The 17,669-nt window shown below is 61.5% G+C and overlaps 2 protein-coding genes across 5 annotated transcripts in view; both read left to right on the top strand.

The window, feature by feature from the left end:
- Window positions 1–5,785, top strand: part of ST6GALNAC1 (ST6 N-acetylgalactosaminide alpha-2,6-sialyltransferase 1) — a 32,510-nt gene extending 26,725 nt beyond the window's left edge. For 2 of the 3 annotated variants that reach the window (XR_010073306.1, XM_063352191.1), the window contains one exon: window positions 1,799–3,776. Coding sequence is in view for 1 of the 3 variants with exons in the window: in XM_063352191.1 (XP_063208261.1) it covers window positions 1,799–1,810 (12 nt within the window). In the remaining 2 variants the exon portion in view is untranslated. Of the gene's footprint in view, window positions 1–1,798; window positions 3,777–5,251 lie in introns of those variants that run through there. The other variant, XR_010073307.1, reaches the window with a different exon arrangement.
- Window positions 5,786–5,935: 150 nt separating this feature from the next.
- The window catches only part of ST6GALNAC2 (ST6 N-acetylgalactosaminide alpha-2,6-sialyltransferase 2), a 39,330-nt gene continuing 27,596 nt past the window's right edge, over window positions 5,936–17,669 (top strand). Inside the window, exons 1-10 of one of the 2 annotated variants that reach the window (XM_063352064.1) lie at window positions 5,936–6,521; window positions 6,881–7,281; window positions 13,896–13,988; window positions 14,109–14,166; window positions 14,812–14,986; window positions 15,907–16,072; window positions 16,157–16,295; window positions 16,459–16,562; window positions 16,723–16,806; window positions 17,411–17,510. In XM_063352064.1, coding sequence (XP_063208134.1) covers window positions 7,157–7,281; window positions 13,896–13,988; window positions 14,109–14,166; window positions 14,812–14,986; window positions 15,907–16,072; window positions 16,157–16,295; window positions 16,459–16,562; window positions 16,723–16,806; window positions 17,411–17,510 — 1,044 coding nt within the window. In that variant the 5' untranslated portion in view covers window positions 5,936–6,521; window positions 6,881–7,156. Of the gene's footprint in view, window positions 6,522–6,773; window positions 7,282–13,895; window positions 13,989–14,108; window positions 14,167–14,811; window positions 14,987–15,906; window positions 16,073–16,156; window positions 16,296–16,458; window positions 16,563–16,722; window positions 16,807–17,410; window positions 17,511–17,669 lie in introns of those variants that run through there. The other variant, XR_010073286.1, reaches the window with a different exon arrangement.

Raw genomic sequence — 17,669 nt, 5'->3', positions numbered from 1 at the left:
CCAGAGTCCAAGGAAGGAAACTCCCCAGGAGACTTTCTCCACCAGCAGAGCCTGTTCCCTCTAGGCTCTCCTCTCAGCACAGCTGACGTAGTTTGGTGTTACCCAGGATAATATTGGCTGGAGAAGGCCCTTTGCTGGGGTCTGGAGTTTCACAGCAAGCTCTAAACCACGTCCTCTCTGGCCCCAGAAAAGCGGTTCTGAGCTGACGGTTCCCTTCGCCTCCTCGCTTTCCTCCTGTCTCCCCTGCACCAAGGCCTCCCGTCCCACCATGGGCTGGCCAAGGTGCAGCACACACAGGGACACGTCCCTGGGAGCACAAGTCCAGCTGCATCTCATCAGAACCACCTGACCTTGTGGCATCAGGTCCAGAGTGGCTACGGCACATCGAGGGGGTTTGGAGGTGACATTTCTCCACCAACTTCTAGTCTGGCACAAACCCGTGGAGGGCAGCGACACCCGGACACCCTTGGGGAGAGCCAGGGTCCATGGCTTGTGTGAGTCCCCCCACTGGGTGTGTGTCCCGAGGTGAAAGCAGCAATGCCGGGCTGTGACGGAGTAGTCCCAGCCTCCCCAGCACGGCTGAACAGTGGGTGCCGTGGTGCAGGACCACCCCAAATGTCCCCATCCAGCCCTGGCAGGGTAGCAGCATTGTCCCAGTGCCACCAGGTGGCAGCTCCTGTTCAGGGACCTGTCAGCGTCGTGCGGTGTCCGGCACATCCAGTTTGGCACAGGCCCTGTCCAGGTGCCAGGCACAGCCCTGCAGCTGCCTGTGTTGTACCACACTGTTGTCCCCCAGCGTCCTTCACTTTGTAACGCCTGCCTGCCCGTAGGGTTGATGGCCCAGGAGCTCCTTGGGGTACATGGGGACATGCATAGGAGAGGTTTGGGACATGCAAGTGCCACCCTCACAGATGCAGAGGTGTAGCCTTGGCTTGTGCAACGTGGCACAGCGCTGGAGGGACCAACGGCGGGACCGGGTCTGGCATCCCGAGAGATGCCTCAGACACAGCAATTCCTCCTCATGCGTGGATGTGATACCCAGAGCCAGTGACCAGCAGCGTCTTTCCCGGCTGCCAGCCAGGAGCTCTGCGGTCTGATGGGTTTAAACAGAGATGTCTGATTTGAGGGAGAAATAACACGACCGTGCTTCAGCCTGGAAGTTGCTGTAGAATCAGCCCTACTTATTTGCACAGCTGTCAGTGAGTCCCGTAAGCCGTTGGTACAGCCATTCCCGACTCCTCCCTGGGTTCCTCAGAAGTTAACAGCCTCTAAATATTCCCTGCCAGGTTGTGGGTAACAAATCCACTTGTTACCCAGGAGCTCTTGCGGCGTCACCTTCCTGGCAGGGCTTTGAATCTTTTGTTTGGTTTCTACCTCTAACCCTTTTGCGGTGTGACTGCTGGCCTGTGTGGCAGAAAGAAGCAGGGCCCATGTCATGCTGCATGTTCGCAGGCACGTAGCTCCTCCACCAGGGCTGGGGCCAAAGCAGGAGGAAGCAGATGGACAGGACTTGCTGGGCTGGGGGACGGGGATGCGCCTTGGGGACGAGCAGGCAATGCAGAGTCCATCTTGTCCCCGCTCTTGGTCAGCCCAGCCCTGCTCTCCGGAGCCTGAAAGGTTGGGCTGACTAGGCGCGGGGATGAGATGGGCTCTGCACCGTGTCCTGGGGCTTGGGGTGCCAAGACCAAACCCAACCAGGTGCCAGAGGGAGCCACTGCGTGTACCACACATGGCTCCAAGGCAGCCTTGTGCCATGGTGGCACACCCAGATTGTCACTTCTGCCTCTCTCATTCCTAGGCAAGAAACTGAGGCACGGAGCAGGCAGAGCTGGAGACCAGTGCTTGGCTTCCCAGCACGGAGCAGGTGCTTCTTCCAGGTGCATCGCTCTCAAGCAGCCATGGTTGACCGGGTGCCGGGGGAGTGTAGCAGAGGCGTGTGCTGGCTCCAGGTCAGTGTAAAAACCTCTATGCTGGTGACCAAACAGATGCTATTTACATTCCCCAAGTGGAGAGAGGTTTGGGGCAGGCCCTCAGTGCACAGGGGTGGGGAGGCTCATGCTCCTCACCACCGTGCTGACCTTCTCTGTGTGGTGGGGATGTGGCAGCAAAGAAATCCAGTTGGACCAGAAAAGCTATTGATAATAGGGGAGGGAAAACAAGATAAAGGAGCAGCCCATGGCTTTGTTGTGCAAAAACCACCAGATGACCTCTGAGGCCCTCCCCTGCAGTGAGCCCTGATCTCCGTGCATAGGGCAGCACAAACATCTCCTGGGGGTGCAGCAGCCCCTAGTTCCCAGCCAAGGGTCTGTGGTAGCCCGGGCTTCTCTACCAGTCTGGGCAGCAGGACCCTGGGTGCTGTGGGGCTTTCCTGATCCAGCCTTCAGGGTGGTAAATCCTGGAAAGACACTGAGTCCTGGGAACATCCCAAGGCTCCCTCCATCCCTCCCACGGCAGCCATGCCACATCAGGTGGGGACCGCACAGGCGGGCAAGGGTCTGACACCAGCCCACAGTCAGAGACGATGTCCCCTCTCCCCAGCTTTGGGGACAGAGCCTGGCCCTGTAGCTTTGAGGCTCCCCTTTTTCAGCAGACCTCCGGAATGTCTGCCCTGCTGAGACAGGGCAGGATCAGTCCACGTCTGCCCTACCTGGTCCAGAGCAGCCAAGAGAGAGGCAGGCAGTTGTCTGTGTCGTGTCACCCTAATTTCTCAAAGATGTTTCCCAGCTCTGCACCCCTCCAGGGCATCACCCAGAGCCTCACAGGTTGCCTCATGCCTGGCAGAGAGGGGATGGCCTTCGGACTGTGTGTTTGGCTTGTCTTGGCCCCGGTCGATGGTGTCTAGGGCTGACCAGCGGCTCTGTTGTGTGCAGACGTCCCTGCGATAAGAGCTGGGCTGAGCCCCAGCAGCGCCCAGCCAATGTAAGTCATATGCTGCCGCTGCGTGTGAGGTCCTGACCTGCCACCCCAGCCCGTGGCTCGTCCCCACAACCTTCCTGCTTGTGCGAGGAGCCCGAGGGGACTAAAGGGTGTGTTTCCCCCACGGGCCGCGTCCTGACAGATTGGCACAAAGATGGGGCACGTCAGCTCAGTTTGCCTGCGCAGCTGCATCCCCGAGCCCCTTTCCCTACCCGTGAGGCAGAGCCCAGCGCTCGGAGCTGCCGTGGGGTGACGCTGAGCACAGCCCTGAGCACCTCTAGACCCGCGGCTGAGTGCTGCCACCGCACCGCCGTCACGCGGGTCCCTGTGTCCAAGCATCCTCCCTGCGGTCACTTCGGTTGCAGTAACACCTAAAAATCCGAGCAAAGCCGGTGCGGGAGCATCCACGGCACCATCCAGGCTCAGTGCGAGCAGGCGCTTTGCCTGAGCCCGTTTCCGCGGGGGACCTGGCGGGAGGAGGCTCGGCCGAGGCGTGCTCTCGCTGCTCCCCCCGCCCCGTGGGGAAGGGGCCGTGCGTCAGCCTCTCGAGACATCTGCTGACGAGTTTTTCATTAGGCGATGGCCTTGCCTCCGCAGGCAGCCATATGGCCCTGCATTCTCCAGCGGGGCCGACACAGGCAACGCGTTCCGAGGTCCAGATTTTGCGTTTCAGGGAAATTTCCTACGAGCAGATTTTTGGCACTTTCTTAAATGCACCTCTGACCCGTGCTGAGCAAATTGGGATATAGAAATCCTCCAGGAGGTTTTTGGAGATGTCTTTCTCCTGGCTGGACAGTTCATCATGGCAAAGACCATAAGACTTTCATCCACCAACCCATGGCCAAGAGCCAGCTGGTGCAAAATGTGCTTATTTTCCTCTCGCTCTCTCTAGCCATGCGGATGGCTTGGGTTTTGTTTCCAAGAAGTAATCACTGGAATAAAAAGCCCAGGCTAAAAATGATACTTGCTGGTTTTCATTGTGATTTCTTTTGTGTTCTTTTCCTAATCTTTATTTGGCAACTATCATCTGAAAAGGTTTTCACACTTATTTAACTTCTAAATTAGGCGCCACTTAATTTTGGGGCATGGGCCAGAATGCACTGTGGCACAAAACAAGCAGAGCAGATGAAGAACTGCGCATCTCATTTTCACCCCTTTGGAAAAAAAAACCAGCAGTAGAAAACCATATATCATGGAAACAGAGAGAAGAGAGCGATGTGAGGAAACCAGCTCCTCCATCCCTCTGGGCAAATGCAGCGAAGCTGCCACTCCACCAGCGTTTGCATAATTGAGCCATAAATGTCTCCGAATGGCAAATTCCTGACTTTCTCCAGGGCACTTGCTCCGGACTTGCTATGTCCCTTGTGACTTACTATAACAGTTGGTAATAATTAGCCACGATTAACGAAGGGCACAAGTCAAGGACACATGAGCTGAGGTGCTGTGTCGCAGGGAGTGAATCCATCGGGTCAGAGCGAACAAGGGTGATTCCTGAGTCACGCTGGGTGGGGACAGGCTCCAGGCTGGCGCACCTTTGAGCAGGACCCCAGACTGTTGTAACCCTTCCGCTGGCCCTGAGTCTCTCCCAGACTGTGCCGGTACCCCCAGGGGCTGGGACCAGGCTTTGCTGGTGGATACAGAGGCAAAAAGCATCAAATGTTGTTCCATCAGTGCTCCCTCGTTTTCTCTGAGTTGCCTTTTGCTACTGGGGTATGTGTTAACTCCCTCTTCTTGCCCATCAAAAGAAGCGTGGCCAGCAGGTCGAGGGAGGGGATTCTACCCCTCTACTCTGCTCTGGGGAGACCCCGCCTGGAGTGCTGTGTCCAGCTCTGGAGCCCTCAGCACAAGAAGGACATGGACCTGTTGGAGCGGGGAGAGAGGAGGGAAACAAAGATGCTGGGAGGGCTGGAGCCCCTCTGCCGTGAGGACAGGCTGAGAGAGCTGGGGGGGTTCAGCCTGGAGAAGAGAAGGCTCCGGGGAGACCTTAGAGACCCTTCCAGTCCCTAAAGGGGCTCCAGGAGAGATGGGGAGGGACTCTGGATCAGGGAGGGGAGCCATAGGATGAGGGGGAACAGTTTCAAACTGGAAGAGGGGAGATTTAGATTAGATATTAGGAAGAAATTCTTTGCTGTGAGGGTGGTGAGCCCCTGGCCCAGGTTGCCCAGAGAAGCTCCTCCATCCCTGGAGGGGTTCAAGGCCAGGCTGGACGGGGCTTGGAGCAACCTGGGCTGGTGGGAGGTGTCCCTGCCCAGGGCAGGAGGTGGCACTGGGTGATCTCTAAGGTCCCTTCCAACCCAAACCATTCTATGATTCTGTGATTCTTTTGTACTTTTAGCTCCAGCTGGGCTTTAGACCCGATTTCATCCCTGCGTGTCCAAGCGATGATGCTGTGACCTGTCCTCCTGCTTCTTGCCTGCTCTCTCCTTCCCCGAGACGCTGCGGGCCCAGCCAAGCCCCCCCCCCCGCACAGCTCCCCGGCCCCCGTGCAATGCCAGGGCTTGTTCTCTGTAAGTTTTCCTTAAAATCAGCCCGGCCTCCGGCCCCTTGCGGTGACCCGGGTCCAATGTCCACTCTCCCGGTGGAACGAGGCCAGTGCTGCCACCACTGCCAGCCTTGGGTCGTCCTGTGTTTGCACCAGGACATTGTCACCGATGCAAACTGGGCACTTCGTGGATGCCAACACTGTGCTGTCCCCACACAGCCAAAATTCCCGGAGGAGCAGGGCTGGCAACTGGGGGGCTTGCAGAAATGCAAGAAAATGGAGATGGAAACAGACTGCTAGGAAATGGCTTTTTGCATTTATCTTCCTTTGAACGAGCGGCATTGTCGGAACGGTGTCTGTGCGGGAGGAATGGAAGTGGGGGGCGGCTGGATCTGGGGGGATAAGAAGAGTTGGGGAAAATTGCAGCCGTGAATACACTGGGGGTGTGTGGGTGGGACTCGGGAGCAGGGACGGGATTTGGCCCCGGGTTTCTGGGTCTGGATAACGCCAGTGGGTATTTGCGGAGGGGCTGGAGGTGGGTGACACCCTGGGGGGACATCGTGGGTGCTTGGGGAGCGGCGGGCGCAGGGCCGAGGGTTTGGATGGAGTGGGGCTCACCATGATGCCTCTCCCCAAGTCTGCTGGCTCCCCAGAAATCCAACCCCCCCGTATCACTGCAGATGGACTGAAAAAGCTTGTTTTCCTTTGCGAGTCCCTTCCCCCGCTGTAACAAACATTTTGGTCTGCATATCCTTTAGTTCGCAGGGCTGTTTGCTTTGTTTAGATGAGTTTAACTGAAGTAATCTCGAAATGCTCATTCAAATAAGAAACTGAAGCACTTTCCTTCTGAAAGTACTAAAATGCTTCATTTGGATTTCCCCCCAAAACCCCCCAAACCCGTTCTGCCTTTCCCCCCGCCCCAGCCCAAACCGTTCGTTGAACTCGGCACAAAGCCCTGCAGGGTTTTGTTTGCTGCAAAACCACGTTGTGGGGGAGCGACGTGTTCGGCCAGGAAGCAGGCAGGGACCCAGAGGCAGCACCCACCAGTGTCCCCCCCAGCTTGTTTCTCCTTTTTACGCCAGATTGGCTCCCGCGGCGGCGGCGTTTCTTGCGCTCGGTGCCGGTACGTGCCGCGGTGCTGCTATCGGGCACCCCAAGGTCGGAGCCCGGCTTCGCCTCGGAGTTTCTGATAAACTTCTAATAAAGAGCAGACGCCGGGGGGGAGGCTGCAGCGTGGGGTCGCCGGGTGCTGGCGTGGGCTGTGCCTGCTGCCGGTGGGGAAGCAGCCGATGGCGAAAGCGCCTGTTTTAGCCCAGCAAGAAAGTTACGGCGAGGAGGAACCTCTGTGCTTTGTGAGCTGTGGGTGGGTGGCATGAAAAGGAGGGGGGAAAAAAAAAAAAAAGCGGATTTCCCTGCTGGTTTGAGTAAATGTTTAATCCCCAGCTCGGAGAAAAAGCAGCTCAAAAGTGCTTTTTTTCTCAGCAAGTCTGAACCAGTCAGCCTGGTGCCTCCTCCCTCCGGCTCACACCCTCCCTCCCACCGCTCCAGAGGAATATCCCAGCCTGCTCCAAGGTGCAGCTGGGCACCCAGGGCAGGAGGGAGCCAGACCGGAGTGGCGTTGGCACCCACCAAGCTGGGAGAGGAGAAGGGCCGGGAAGTTTTCTGGACGGCGGCGGGACGGCAGCGTGCCCAGTGCAGGCAGCGCGGGCTCCCACGCTCCCGCTTGCCTGTGCCCCTCCAGCGCTGGAAGCGACTGGGATGGGGTCCCCTCACTGGAAACGCCTCTGCTTTTTGCTCCTGGTGGGTTTAACGTCTTCCCTGCTCCTCTACAGTCACTACTACGCTACGGTGGAGTCACCCGCCAGCCAGAGGATCATAGCCAGGTAAGGGGGGGGACGGGGAGAGGGGGTGGGAGGCAGGGATGTGCAAATCCAGCATGAGGTGCCATGCACTGGGATGGGGAGGGCGGACTGGGGTGCCGGGGTGGGCCCCTTTAGCGCAGGTTATCCCAGCTGTGCCCCCGGTTGGTGGCTGGTTTGAAAAATGTGCTTGCAGCAGGCTCTGCCCCCCCCCCTCCCCGACCCCGAGGTGTCCTGGCCACCGGGTGCTGCCTGCGGCCACCAGCCGAGCCCAGGGGTGCCCAGAGAGGGACCCCAGGGCCATGGGGAGGCTGCAGGGGTCCCCGCGGGGGTTCAGCCCATGACAGTGCAAAGAAACCATTGCTGGGGACAGGGATGGCGGAGGGTGCTCAGCCCCCGGCAGGATCAGACCCCCTCCAGCAGGCAGCCAGACCCCCCGGGAGCCCCCTGAGTCCCTGGGGGGCTGGGCTGGCATCGGAGCTGGCTGGTTGTCCTGGGGGGAAGGTTTGGCCCCTCATGGAGCTGCATTGAACTCCCCCACTGCAGGGATAGGACACAGCTGCCCCCCCCCCCCAAGAAGGGGGTCCCCGGGGCTGCCCCCCCACTGCTTGCAAACTCCCAGGGGCTGTGGCATTTCCCAGACTCCAGCAATTGGCGTCTCCCCCTTCGCCGTCACGTCTGCCTTCCCTGCATCCTCCAGCCTCCCCAAGCCCCTTCCCGAGTCTCCCCAGTGCCAGGCGGGCAAGGGTGCTGGGGGCCCCAAGGGACCCCCAGAGAGCCCCGGGGAGGGTGTGTGGGAGCCTGTATGGCACTCGGCCTGCAGGGATCGGCTGCCCTTCTCTCTTCTGAGCATCAGGAGTGTCCTACGGGTGTCCCTGGCCTCCACGCTGGGTGCTCTTTGGTGCCATCGGTGTGACAGAGCCCGGCTGCCTGGGTGCTGCCCAGCAATGGGGGATGCTGTGGGGCCAGAGCCGGTCCTGCGCGGGGTGAGCTGAGCGCAGCCAGATTTACACTGGGAGCTGCTGGGGATGCAGCTGGCCAGGCTGCCTGGGCTCCAGGTGCTCCCTCTTCGCCAGCTGGGTGCCATCGGCTCTCCTTGCCCCCTCCTGTTCTGCCCAAGGCAGGGATCCCCTCTCCTGCCGGGGTTGTGGAGCAGAGGTATCCCCAGCAGCCGGGGCAGAGGTTGGCCTGTACGCACGGTGATCGGGGCAGATCATGGCTGGGCTGTGGAGCAGCTCCCCGCAGAGAGCTTGGTCACAGAGTCACAGACTGGCCGGGGTTGGAAGGGACCTCTGGAGATCATCTCCTCCAAGCCCCTGCCGGAGCAGGGTCACCTACAGCAGGTGGCACAGGAACGCATCCAGGCGGGTTTGGAATGTCTCCAGAGACGGAGACTCCACCACCTCTCTGGGCAGCCTGTGCCAGGGCTCTGCCACCCTCAAAGTAAAGAAGTTCCTCCCCATGTTGAGATGGAACTTCCCATGCTCAAGTTTGTGCCCGTTACCCCTTGTGCTGTCACCGGGCACCAATGGAAAGATCCTGGCCCCATCCTCCTGACACCCCCCCTTTCAGTATTTGTAAGCATTGATAAGATCCCCCTTCAGTCTTCTCTTTTCCGGACTAAAAAGACCCAATCCCTCAGCCTTTCTTCATAAGAGAGGTGTTCGAGTCCCCTAATCATCTTGGTAGCCCTTTGCTGTCCCCTCTCCAGCAGTTCCCTGTCCTTCTGGAACCGGGGAGCCCAGAACTGGACACAGTGCTCCAACTGATGTCCCTGAGAGGGGAAACTGAGGCCCACGAGGGCAGCAGGACATGCCCAAGGACCACGCTGGAGCTGGGAATGGAAACCAGCCATGCCCTGGCACAGGGTCCATGGCCCATCCCGGGAGCGGGGTGCAGAGGAGACCCATGGAATGGCAGCCGGGGGTGGTTTCCCCCCACCACATGGCAGCCACTGCCTAACCCTGCCTGGACCTGCCCCAGCTCCACATCCCCCCACCACAGAGCCAGCCCGGGCTCCTGCCCCACAACCGATGGGACCGAGGGTCCCATCCCCTCGTCCAGCCCCAGAGAGGAGCCCAGGGCAAGGTAACTGGAGCTGACCTGCGCTCCAAACCTCTCCTGGGCTTTTCCTCATGGCTTTGATCCAACCGCTAAAGCTAGACCCAAACCAGAGCGAGTCGCCATCGCTCCGATTCCCTGTGTTTACAAACACGCCGCTCCGTGATCGCGGCTTGTCCAGCCCCAGCCGCGCACCCGAAGGAATGGGCTCTGCCCTGCCCAGGGATGCGGGGCCGGGGGTGAAACCGGGACAGCCTCGCATGGCTGCCGCGCCGTCACGGCTCCCGCTCTGCCCGCCGTCGGGGCACAAAGCGGGGGTCGGGGGAGCTCACGCGTCAGTGCCGGCAGCCACGTTGCAGGCGGGAGGTTTGTGTGAGCCATGTCTCCACGCAGACTTAGGGAGGGATGAAGGGGGTCGGGAGGAAGCCGACCCCCCCCGACTGATGCTGGCCGCTGCCAGCACCAAATCACCTGAGGGCCAGATGGAATCACAGAATAGTTTGGGTGGGAAGGGACCTTTAAAGGTCATCTAGTCCAACCCCCTTGCCATGAGCAGGGACATCTTCAACTACATCAAGTTGCTCAGAGCCCCGTCAACCTGACCTGGGATGTTTCCAGGGATGGGGCATCTCCCACCTCTCTGGGCAACCTGGGCCAATGTCTCACCACCCTCAGAGTGAAAAATTTCTTCCTTATATCTAGTCTAAACCTTCCCTTTTTTCATTTAAAACCATTACCCCTTGTCCTATTGCAACAGGCCCTTCTAAAAAGTTTGTCCCCATCTTTTTTATCAGACCCCTTTAGGGACTGGAAGGGGCTCTGAGGTCTCCCCGGAGCCTTCTCTCCTCCAGGCTGAAGCCCCCCAGCTCTCTCAGCCTGTCCTCACGGCAGAGGGGCTCCAGCCTTCCCAGCATCTCCGGGGCCTCCTCTGGCCCCACTCCAACAGCTCCGTGTCCTTCTGCTGTTGGTGGCCCAGCGCTGGTGGCAGCACTGCAGGGGGGGGTCTCCCCAGAGCGGAGCAGGGGGTCAGAATCCCCTCCCTCGTCCCGTTGGCCTCTCTGCTTTTGATGCAAAGATGCCGAGTCCTCCTCCAGTTCAGCGCGAAGCTGGTGGCAGCGGTGAGGACCCTATGGAGATGGGTGAAATGCTCCCGTCTCCACAGAGCCGTCCACCCTGCTCCCTGGAGGGAGCTGAATCCCCAGAGCCCCCGGCTTGGGCTGGCACAGCCCCATCCCGCTCCCTGCCCAGCCATCTCCCTGAAACCCCGCCGGGGAGCTGCCGGGACCGCTCATGGCTTTAGTATTAGAGCAGACGGGATGAGCGCGGAGCTGTGCCCGGCCTCGCCGTGCTGCCCTGGCTCTGCGCCGGGGGAAGATGCTTCCTGGAGCTCGGCCCTTCGCGGTGGGATGGAGCAAACGGGTTCCAAGAACACGTTCACGTTCCTGCTTCGGCTCCTTCAAATGGCTCTGCAGGGCCTTGGGAGTGTTTGCAGAAGATAAGGCTGGAGTGTATGCTCACAACACTCGTAAACGGTGTTATCTTCCGGAAACAGGAGGTGGCCATGGACCAGAGACGTCATATTTGTGAATGCCACGGCAGTGAGAGACTGTACCCAGGCTTGGCTGGCTCCGCTGCTGTGGCTAGTGTCTGGGAAGCCACGGGCCACTCCTTCCCTGGAGCCCCATTGTGCATCAGCCGGTCCCGGGGAGGGTTGTCATCTTCTGAGTCAACCAAGCATCACGAGGCGCTACGCCACATCCTGGCGGGTGACGTCAAAGCGTTTGGCTCCCCGACACGCCGCCAAGCTGCTGTGGGGCGGGGGGGCCTGGCCACCACATGCCCTCCCCAGCAGGGCTTGGGCAGCCGGCACAGGCAGGATGGGTGCTGCGATGCTGGGGAGGTGCCTCCAGCAGCCCCGGCTGGGATGCGAGTGCGGGGCCGTGCTGACACGCAGATTGGCTTGATCGGGTCAGCACAAATCCCGGAAAAAGGGATGAGCAAGTGTCACACACCGTGGCTGTCCGTGGCTGGAGGTGGATCCCATCAAACATCAGCAGGAGCCAGCCTGCTGGGCTACCTGTGCCCACCTCCCTCCAGCCACCCCGAGCCCCCCGCCCTGCCCCAGCCGCTCCCGGGCAGTTTGGAAAGGAGCACGGCACCCTCCCGCTGCCAGGGCCCGGGACTTTGCCTTGTCCTGCGGGCACTGGGACCAGCTGGGGAGGAGAAAGGGAAGGGTCTGTACCAAGAAACAAGAGCGGGCGAGCTCGGAGGGCTGGGTGGGCAGAGACGTGCAGCTGGGGCTCGTGAGCCTGATGGGGAAGGGGTGGGGAGGCAGCGGGGCCGGGAGAGGCTGTTTGTGTGGGGCTCCTGGGCAGCACGAGCCTGGGCACGGTGTGTGAAGGTAACGGCTTTTGGGGTTTGGTGGTGGGTTGCATCTCAGTGGCCAAAAAAAGGGTGGGTGGCCAAACTGGGGGCTTTGGGTGCAGGATGTTGCGTGGCTCCGGGGAGCTCGGTGCTTTGCAGGATGCTGGTTCTGGCTCTGGGTTTGGAGCAGGGAGGTTTCTTCAGTCCCTGGTCCGTCGTTCAGGTGCTGGTAATGTCGACAAGCTCCTGTTCCTGAGGCTGGTGGGCTGGGGATCTCCTGGGTCATGAGATGGAGGGAGCAAGCGGGGCTGGGGCGGCTCGCTGGGGGCGAGCTGGGCTGACCGGCTGTGCAGAGCTCTCCTTGTAGCTGCTGCGAGACTCCTGCCCGGGCGAGCTCTGCCCTGACCGGTGTGTGCCGCATGTGCCTGGCAGAGACGGGCTGAAAAAGCAGCCTCCAGCTTATCCACAAGGTCTCGCACAGCCTTTGGGTGGCCTTTCCCAGCCGGTGCCTTGCTGTGCACGGAGCCTGCCAGGGCGGCCCCGCTCCCGTCGCAAGCCGGGTGAACGGGCGGGTTTGGTCAGGTTGGGTTTATTTAGATGCTCGCGGTGCTTCCACCAGAAACGCCCTGCAGAAAGCTGCTGCTCCGACATCTCCCTGCGACGGCTCGGTCCCACCTTGGTGGACCCTCACGGCGATTTGCCCTCCCTCCTCTCCGCCAGCTCCGGTGCTCCCGGGATGAGCTGGTGGCTGGAAGGGGAGGTGGGGGCAGCGCCGTGCCCGACCCCTTCCCGGCGCTGGGGCCAGCCCCGCTGCCAGCACTCCTGTTCTGCGCGCAGCAGGACGGCCCTTTGCATGCGTTTGGAGGGCAGGATGTGGCCGCGGGGCAGGGCTACCCCGGGGACCTTGCCCCCGGGCTGGAGCGTGTGTGTTTTGGATGGTGGGGGCTCTGGGGAGCTGCCTTTTTGTGGGACGCTGAGGCAAGACACGCTGGCTCAGTTTAAAAAGCTGCCTTGCTCCACCGGGGGTGCTTGGTGGGGGACGCCTTTGCCCTCAGCGTCCTCTGCCCAGAGCTGGCCCTGCTGGGATGGTGCAAGGAGGGAGCTGGGACTAAACCTGCGTGGCCCTGGCCCCCCGTCCACGCCTGGGGAGATGCTCCCGCCCTGGTGACAGCACCAGACGAGGCGCTGGGCTGTCCTGCACGTCATGCCGTACCCCCGGGGTGGCACGGAGCGGAGTTCGGGTGACAAACGGGTCTGGATCCGCTCCCGGGCAGGGCTGTGGGTGCCGCTGGTGACAACGGGGACCGTGGAAGGGACGGAAACCCAATGCCCGCTGCGTCGGGCAGCTTCGCGCCGGCGGGGGCTGGGGGGGAGGCAGAGCTCCGCTCCCCACCTGCCTCTACCTGTCCCCGGGCTCCCAAGCAGCGATCCCGTAACAAGGGGGCCCTTGTCTCCTCCACAATACCCCCCTTCTGGCCTGAGCACCTGCCGGCTGGGCTGGAGGCGGCGCCGGGGGGGCTCTGAAGGGCCCTTCTGTGCAGGGATGAATGGGAGCCTGTTCCCCTCCGGTGGGCTCCCACCTCCTGCTCGCCAGGCTGTGACCCTGCCCACCCCTGGCCCCCAGCCCCACGCACCCCCCCAGGAGGCCGGGTCTGCTCTGCCTGGCCCCACGGGGCTCAGGGCACCCCGAGATGCTTTGCCTCTGTCCCCCCGGCGCTAAATGAAGGATCAGAGCACGCCCCAGCTGGCTCCGGGGCAGAGGGGGGGTCCCGTACACCCCGAGACCCTCCAGATCCCACTTGCCAATTGCTTCTCCAGGGGAGCGACTAAATATCTCCTGCTGACCTGCCCGGCTTGTCCCAGCCCCGTCCCCTTCAGGCTTGGGAAGGGTGGGATGGTGGGAAGAGCCGGGGAGGTCTCGGCAGGGACCCCCCCAAGGCTGTGGGCTGGGCTGGGTGCAGTTTTTGGTACGTGGGGCTCCTGGAGGTGGGACCACCAGGAGACGGTGGCTGCTTTCTGCATAAACCCAGTATTTTGCAAATCCGCGGCTCTCCGCTTGCCGAAACACGCGCAGACGGGGGCGGGGGGGCACAAGCAGCGGTGGAGGGGAGCCAAGTGGAGGTGACATGGTCCTGCCCCGTGGCTCTCACAGGCGGGGTGCGGTGGCTCAGTGTCACCTCCCCGGCTGACCCCCCACTGGCTTCTTCTCCCAGCCTGCTGCAGCCGGAGCCGCTGGTCCTGGCTCCGCCGGGGACATCGCGCCGAGCCGGCAGCCGCAGATGGAACCTTGAAGGCGGCTTAGAGAGGTAAGGAGAAAGGTGCACGGAGTGCTGCTGGCATGAGCTGGGAGCCCCCTGCCCAGTGTGGGGTTCCCCAGTGCCCAAGTGATGGATTTTTAACTCCGCTATACGTTTCCCCCTTTCCAGTGGGAAGTCCTTCAAGCCTTCTCCTGAGCTGGAGGAGCCCAAGCCCAGCAGAAAGCAGGTGATGGTTAGCACAGTGCCGTTAGCATCCCCGTCCCCCTCCTTGCTGGGGTTTGTTGGGTGAAGGTCTGCGTGGGGAAGCTGGGGAGGAGCAGCATCGTCTGGAAGGGGTTCTGCTTGCGTGTGTGGAGGAGCAACCTCCTCCATCCATGCCCCTGGCTCTCCCCAGGTCCCCCTGCCGTGGTTGCAGCCCCTCCCCGAGCAATTCCTCAATGTGGAGGCTGGAGCCAGCATCACCCGCCCCCTCCAACCCCGTAACACCTGGGCCACCAGCCCGGGATGGGGACTCGTGAGGGTGAACCAGGCTCTGGGAGGGACCAGTGCTGGGCTGTTCTCGTACAGCAAAAGCCTTTAGTGGGGCACCCGCACTAGGAGGTGCTGAATCTTCCATGGGGTTTATACTTTTGGGTGACTCTGTACCCCCTGGTCCTCCCAGCCCTGGTCCTGGGTACCACAGGGTGCTTTGCAGCAGGAAACCGAGACGTGAGGCAGTGACCTGCCTGGGGGACCCAGCAGAACGTATGGCGGACAAGGAGCACTTCTGTCCCTGGGTTTGTCCTCTCCTCGGTGCCTGCTGGGGGGTGGAGATGTCAGAGGGAAGGTAGACCCAGGCTGGAGACTGAACTGACGTCCTCCTCCCTCCCAGCCAAGGCCATGCCCCCGCTCGGTGATGGCCAGAGCAAAGGCAGACCCCAAGTTTGGGGAGATCTTCCGCTTCGACACCCCCGTGCTGATGTGGGACCAGCACTTCACCCCGGAGACCTGGGACAGGCTGAGGACACGACACGTCCCCTACGGCTGGCAAGGCTTGTCCCACACAGGTACGGACCCAACCGGGATGGGGGGGGAAGGGTATGGGGCGGGGGGGGCAATGGGAGGGTGTGGGGCAGCTCGAGGGGCCCGGGGAGCCCAGCAGAAGGGACTGAAGACGTGGGGCAGGCAGAGAAGCCCTGCAGAGGAGCCAGGGACCTTGATCTCTTCCCACTCCGCCTCCCAGGGCGCGGGGCGGAAGGGACAGTTTTGCAAACGCTGTTTGCTGCATCTTGTGACATTTTCCCCGAATAAAAGCTCCAGTGTGTGCATGATTATTAACTGGGGCCGGAGGGGCTCGGACAACCCGCTCTATTGTTGTGGATGGAGATTGTTTCCCTTCCCACCCCAAACCCACTCTCTGCTCTCTCTGGCAGCCACTGGCTTCAATCCCTGGGCTGGGAAGTGCTGGGGATGGTGGGGGGGGCGAACCGGTGGCAGCTGCAAGGAGACATTGTCGGGGGGGGACAGGGCCAGCGTGGGCAGCAGCATCCACAGGGCTGGGGCTGGAGATGTCCGGATGCGTCCCCGTGCCTTGCACAGCCTCAGGTGGCCATTTTGGAGCAGGCTTAGGAAAGTGGGGGGCTGCAGGGGGTGACACCAAGCCTGGGAGAAGAGGGACCGGGATGGATGGGGCTTTGAGCAACCTGGTCTGGTGGGAGGTGTCCCTGCCCAGGGCAGGGGGTGGAACTAGATGATCTTTAAGGTCCCTTCCAACCCAAACCGTTCCATGATTCTGTGACTGGCTGGTGTCACCCCATCCCACCTGTAGCCCCCTCTCCTGCGCGAGGGTGGTGTGAGCTTTCTTGTGTGCTGCTCCTGGATGTGCTCTTGTGCAAGCTTGTCTGTGCCTGCTGTTGCACGCGCACGTGCTCGCGTGGGCTGGTGCACACCTTCTCCCCGCTGATGGCCCCATCCTGCTCCCTTCCAGTGGTGGGCAGCACCCTCCGGCTCCTCAACGCCTCTGCCAACAGGCGCCTCTTCGACAGGGACGCCTTCCCCGGGGGCTGTGTCCGCTGCGCCGTGGTAGGCAACGGCGGCATCCTCAACGGCTCGCGGCAGGGCAAGGCCATCGATGCGCACGATCTGGTCTTCAGGTGGGGACGGGTCCCGGGCAGGATGGGGCCATGGGTGCTGGGGAGAGGCCAGCCCTGGACCCGCGTCCTGCGCTTTTCCCACAGGCTCAACGGTGCCGTGATCAAAGGCTTCGAGGAGGATGTGGGGACCAAGATCTCCTTCTATGGCTTCACGGTGAACACCATGAAGAACTCCCTCATGGCCTACGAGGAGTACGGCTTCACCCACATACCCCAGGCCAAGGTGAGACCCCGAGGGCTTGTTGGGGAGGTGACCCCAAATTGTCCCCTGGGGCTGGGTTTGCCCCCCAAACCTTCTCCCCATCTCAGGAGCCCTCAGTCCTTGCCCTGCTGCCCTGCAATGCCCCAAAGCCTCCCCAAGTGCCACATCTGTGTCCCCGCTGCAGGACCTGAGGTACATCTTCATCCCCTCGGACATCCGCGACTACATGATGCTGAAGTCGGCCATCCAGGGCAGCCCAGTCCCCGAGGGCTCGGACAAGGGGGACAAGTGAGTAGCACCCCAAGATCCCCCCAGCACCTTCGGTGACTCGCCGGAGGGAGCGTGCCTTGCCTGCCCTCACCCCACATCTGTCCCTGCTGGGATAAACCCCAAGTAGCCCCAGGACTCCGGTGACGTGAATTGTGCCCTTCTCCTCGCCCCGCTGCAGGCCACAGAAGTATTTTGGACCGGAGGCATCTGCAGAGAAGTTCAAGCTGCTGCATCCTGATTTCTTGCAGTACCTGACAGCGAGGTGAGGATGAGGAGGGCCACGGCTGCTGCCCGGCTCTGCTCCAGGCTGGGCGCAAGACCGCCTGCCTCCTGCTGCTGCTCTCTCGGTGGCTGCCCAGTATCAAAGCGCAGTCCCAGTCCTCCCCAGGCGCTGGAACCACCTCTGTCCTGCTGTCTGCGGATAAAGCAGAGAGATTTGTCCCCTGCCATTCCCATTCACTGCAGCACAGTTCATGTCCCACCCCCGGCAGGGAGGCTCCCACAGCCTTGCTGCTCTCACCTCGCCTCCCATTTCCCAAAATAAATTAAATTTTGACCTGGTCTAACAGGAGCAGAGGTAGGGCCCAAAGGGATTGTCTTTTCTTACCTTTCATGAGAGCAGGCGCCTGGGTTGGGGTGACTGCAAACAGCAGGCGGGTGCCTTTCAGCGACCTGCAGCCAATGAGCTGAACCTTAGGAGCAGCCACCAGAGAATCCACACGAGCACTGTGTTTCACTCGGTGCTCCTGCCTTACAAAGTGCATGGTGGGGGCTGGATGGGTGCTGGGTGCTGCCGGGTCTGGTGCTGGGGCCCAGGGTGTCCTGCCAGCCATGAGCCCCCCCCGACTGTCCATGTCCCCCGGCAGGTTCCTGCGGTCGGAGCTCCTGAACACGCAGTACGGCTCGCTCTACATGCCCAGCACCGGCGCACTCATGCTCCTCACCGCGCTCCACACCTGCGACCAGGTAAGAGGCCATGGGGCCACCTTCCCCCTGGCAACCCCCACCTTTGGCTGCTGGGGGCTTGTGACCAGCTGCTCTTGGTGGGGACCAGCATGTCCTAGTGGCTGTCCTACATCTGCCACCTCATGTCCCTGGAGGGGGCGGTCGTAGTGCATGGACCAC

The sequence above is a fragment of the Chroicocephalus ridibundus genome, chromosome 14 (assembly GCF_963924245.1).
Source record: "Chroicocephalus ridibundus chromosome 14, bChrRid1.1, whole genome shotgun sequence".
NCBI lineage: Eukaryota > Metazoa > Chordata > Aves > Charadriiformes > Laridae > Chroicocephalus > Chroicocephalus ridibundus.
The sequence above is the reverse complement of the archived record's forward strand: the minus strand, read 5'-3'. Positions and strand labels throughout refer to the sequence as shown.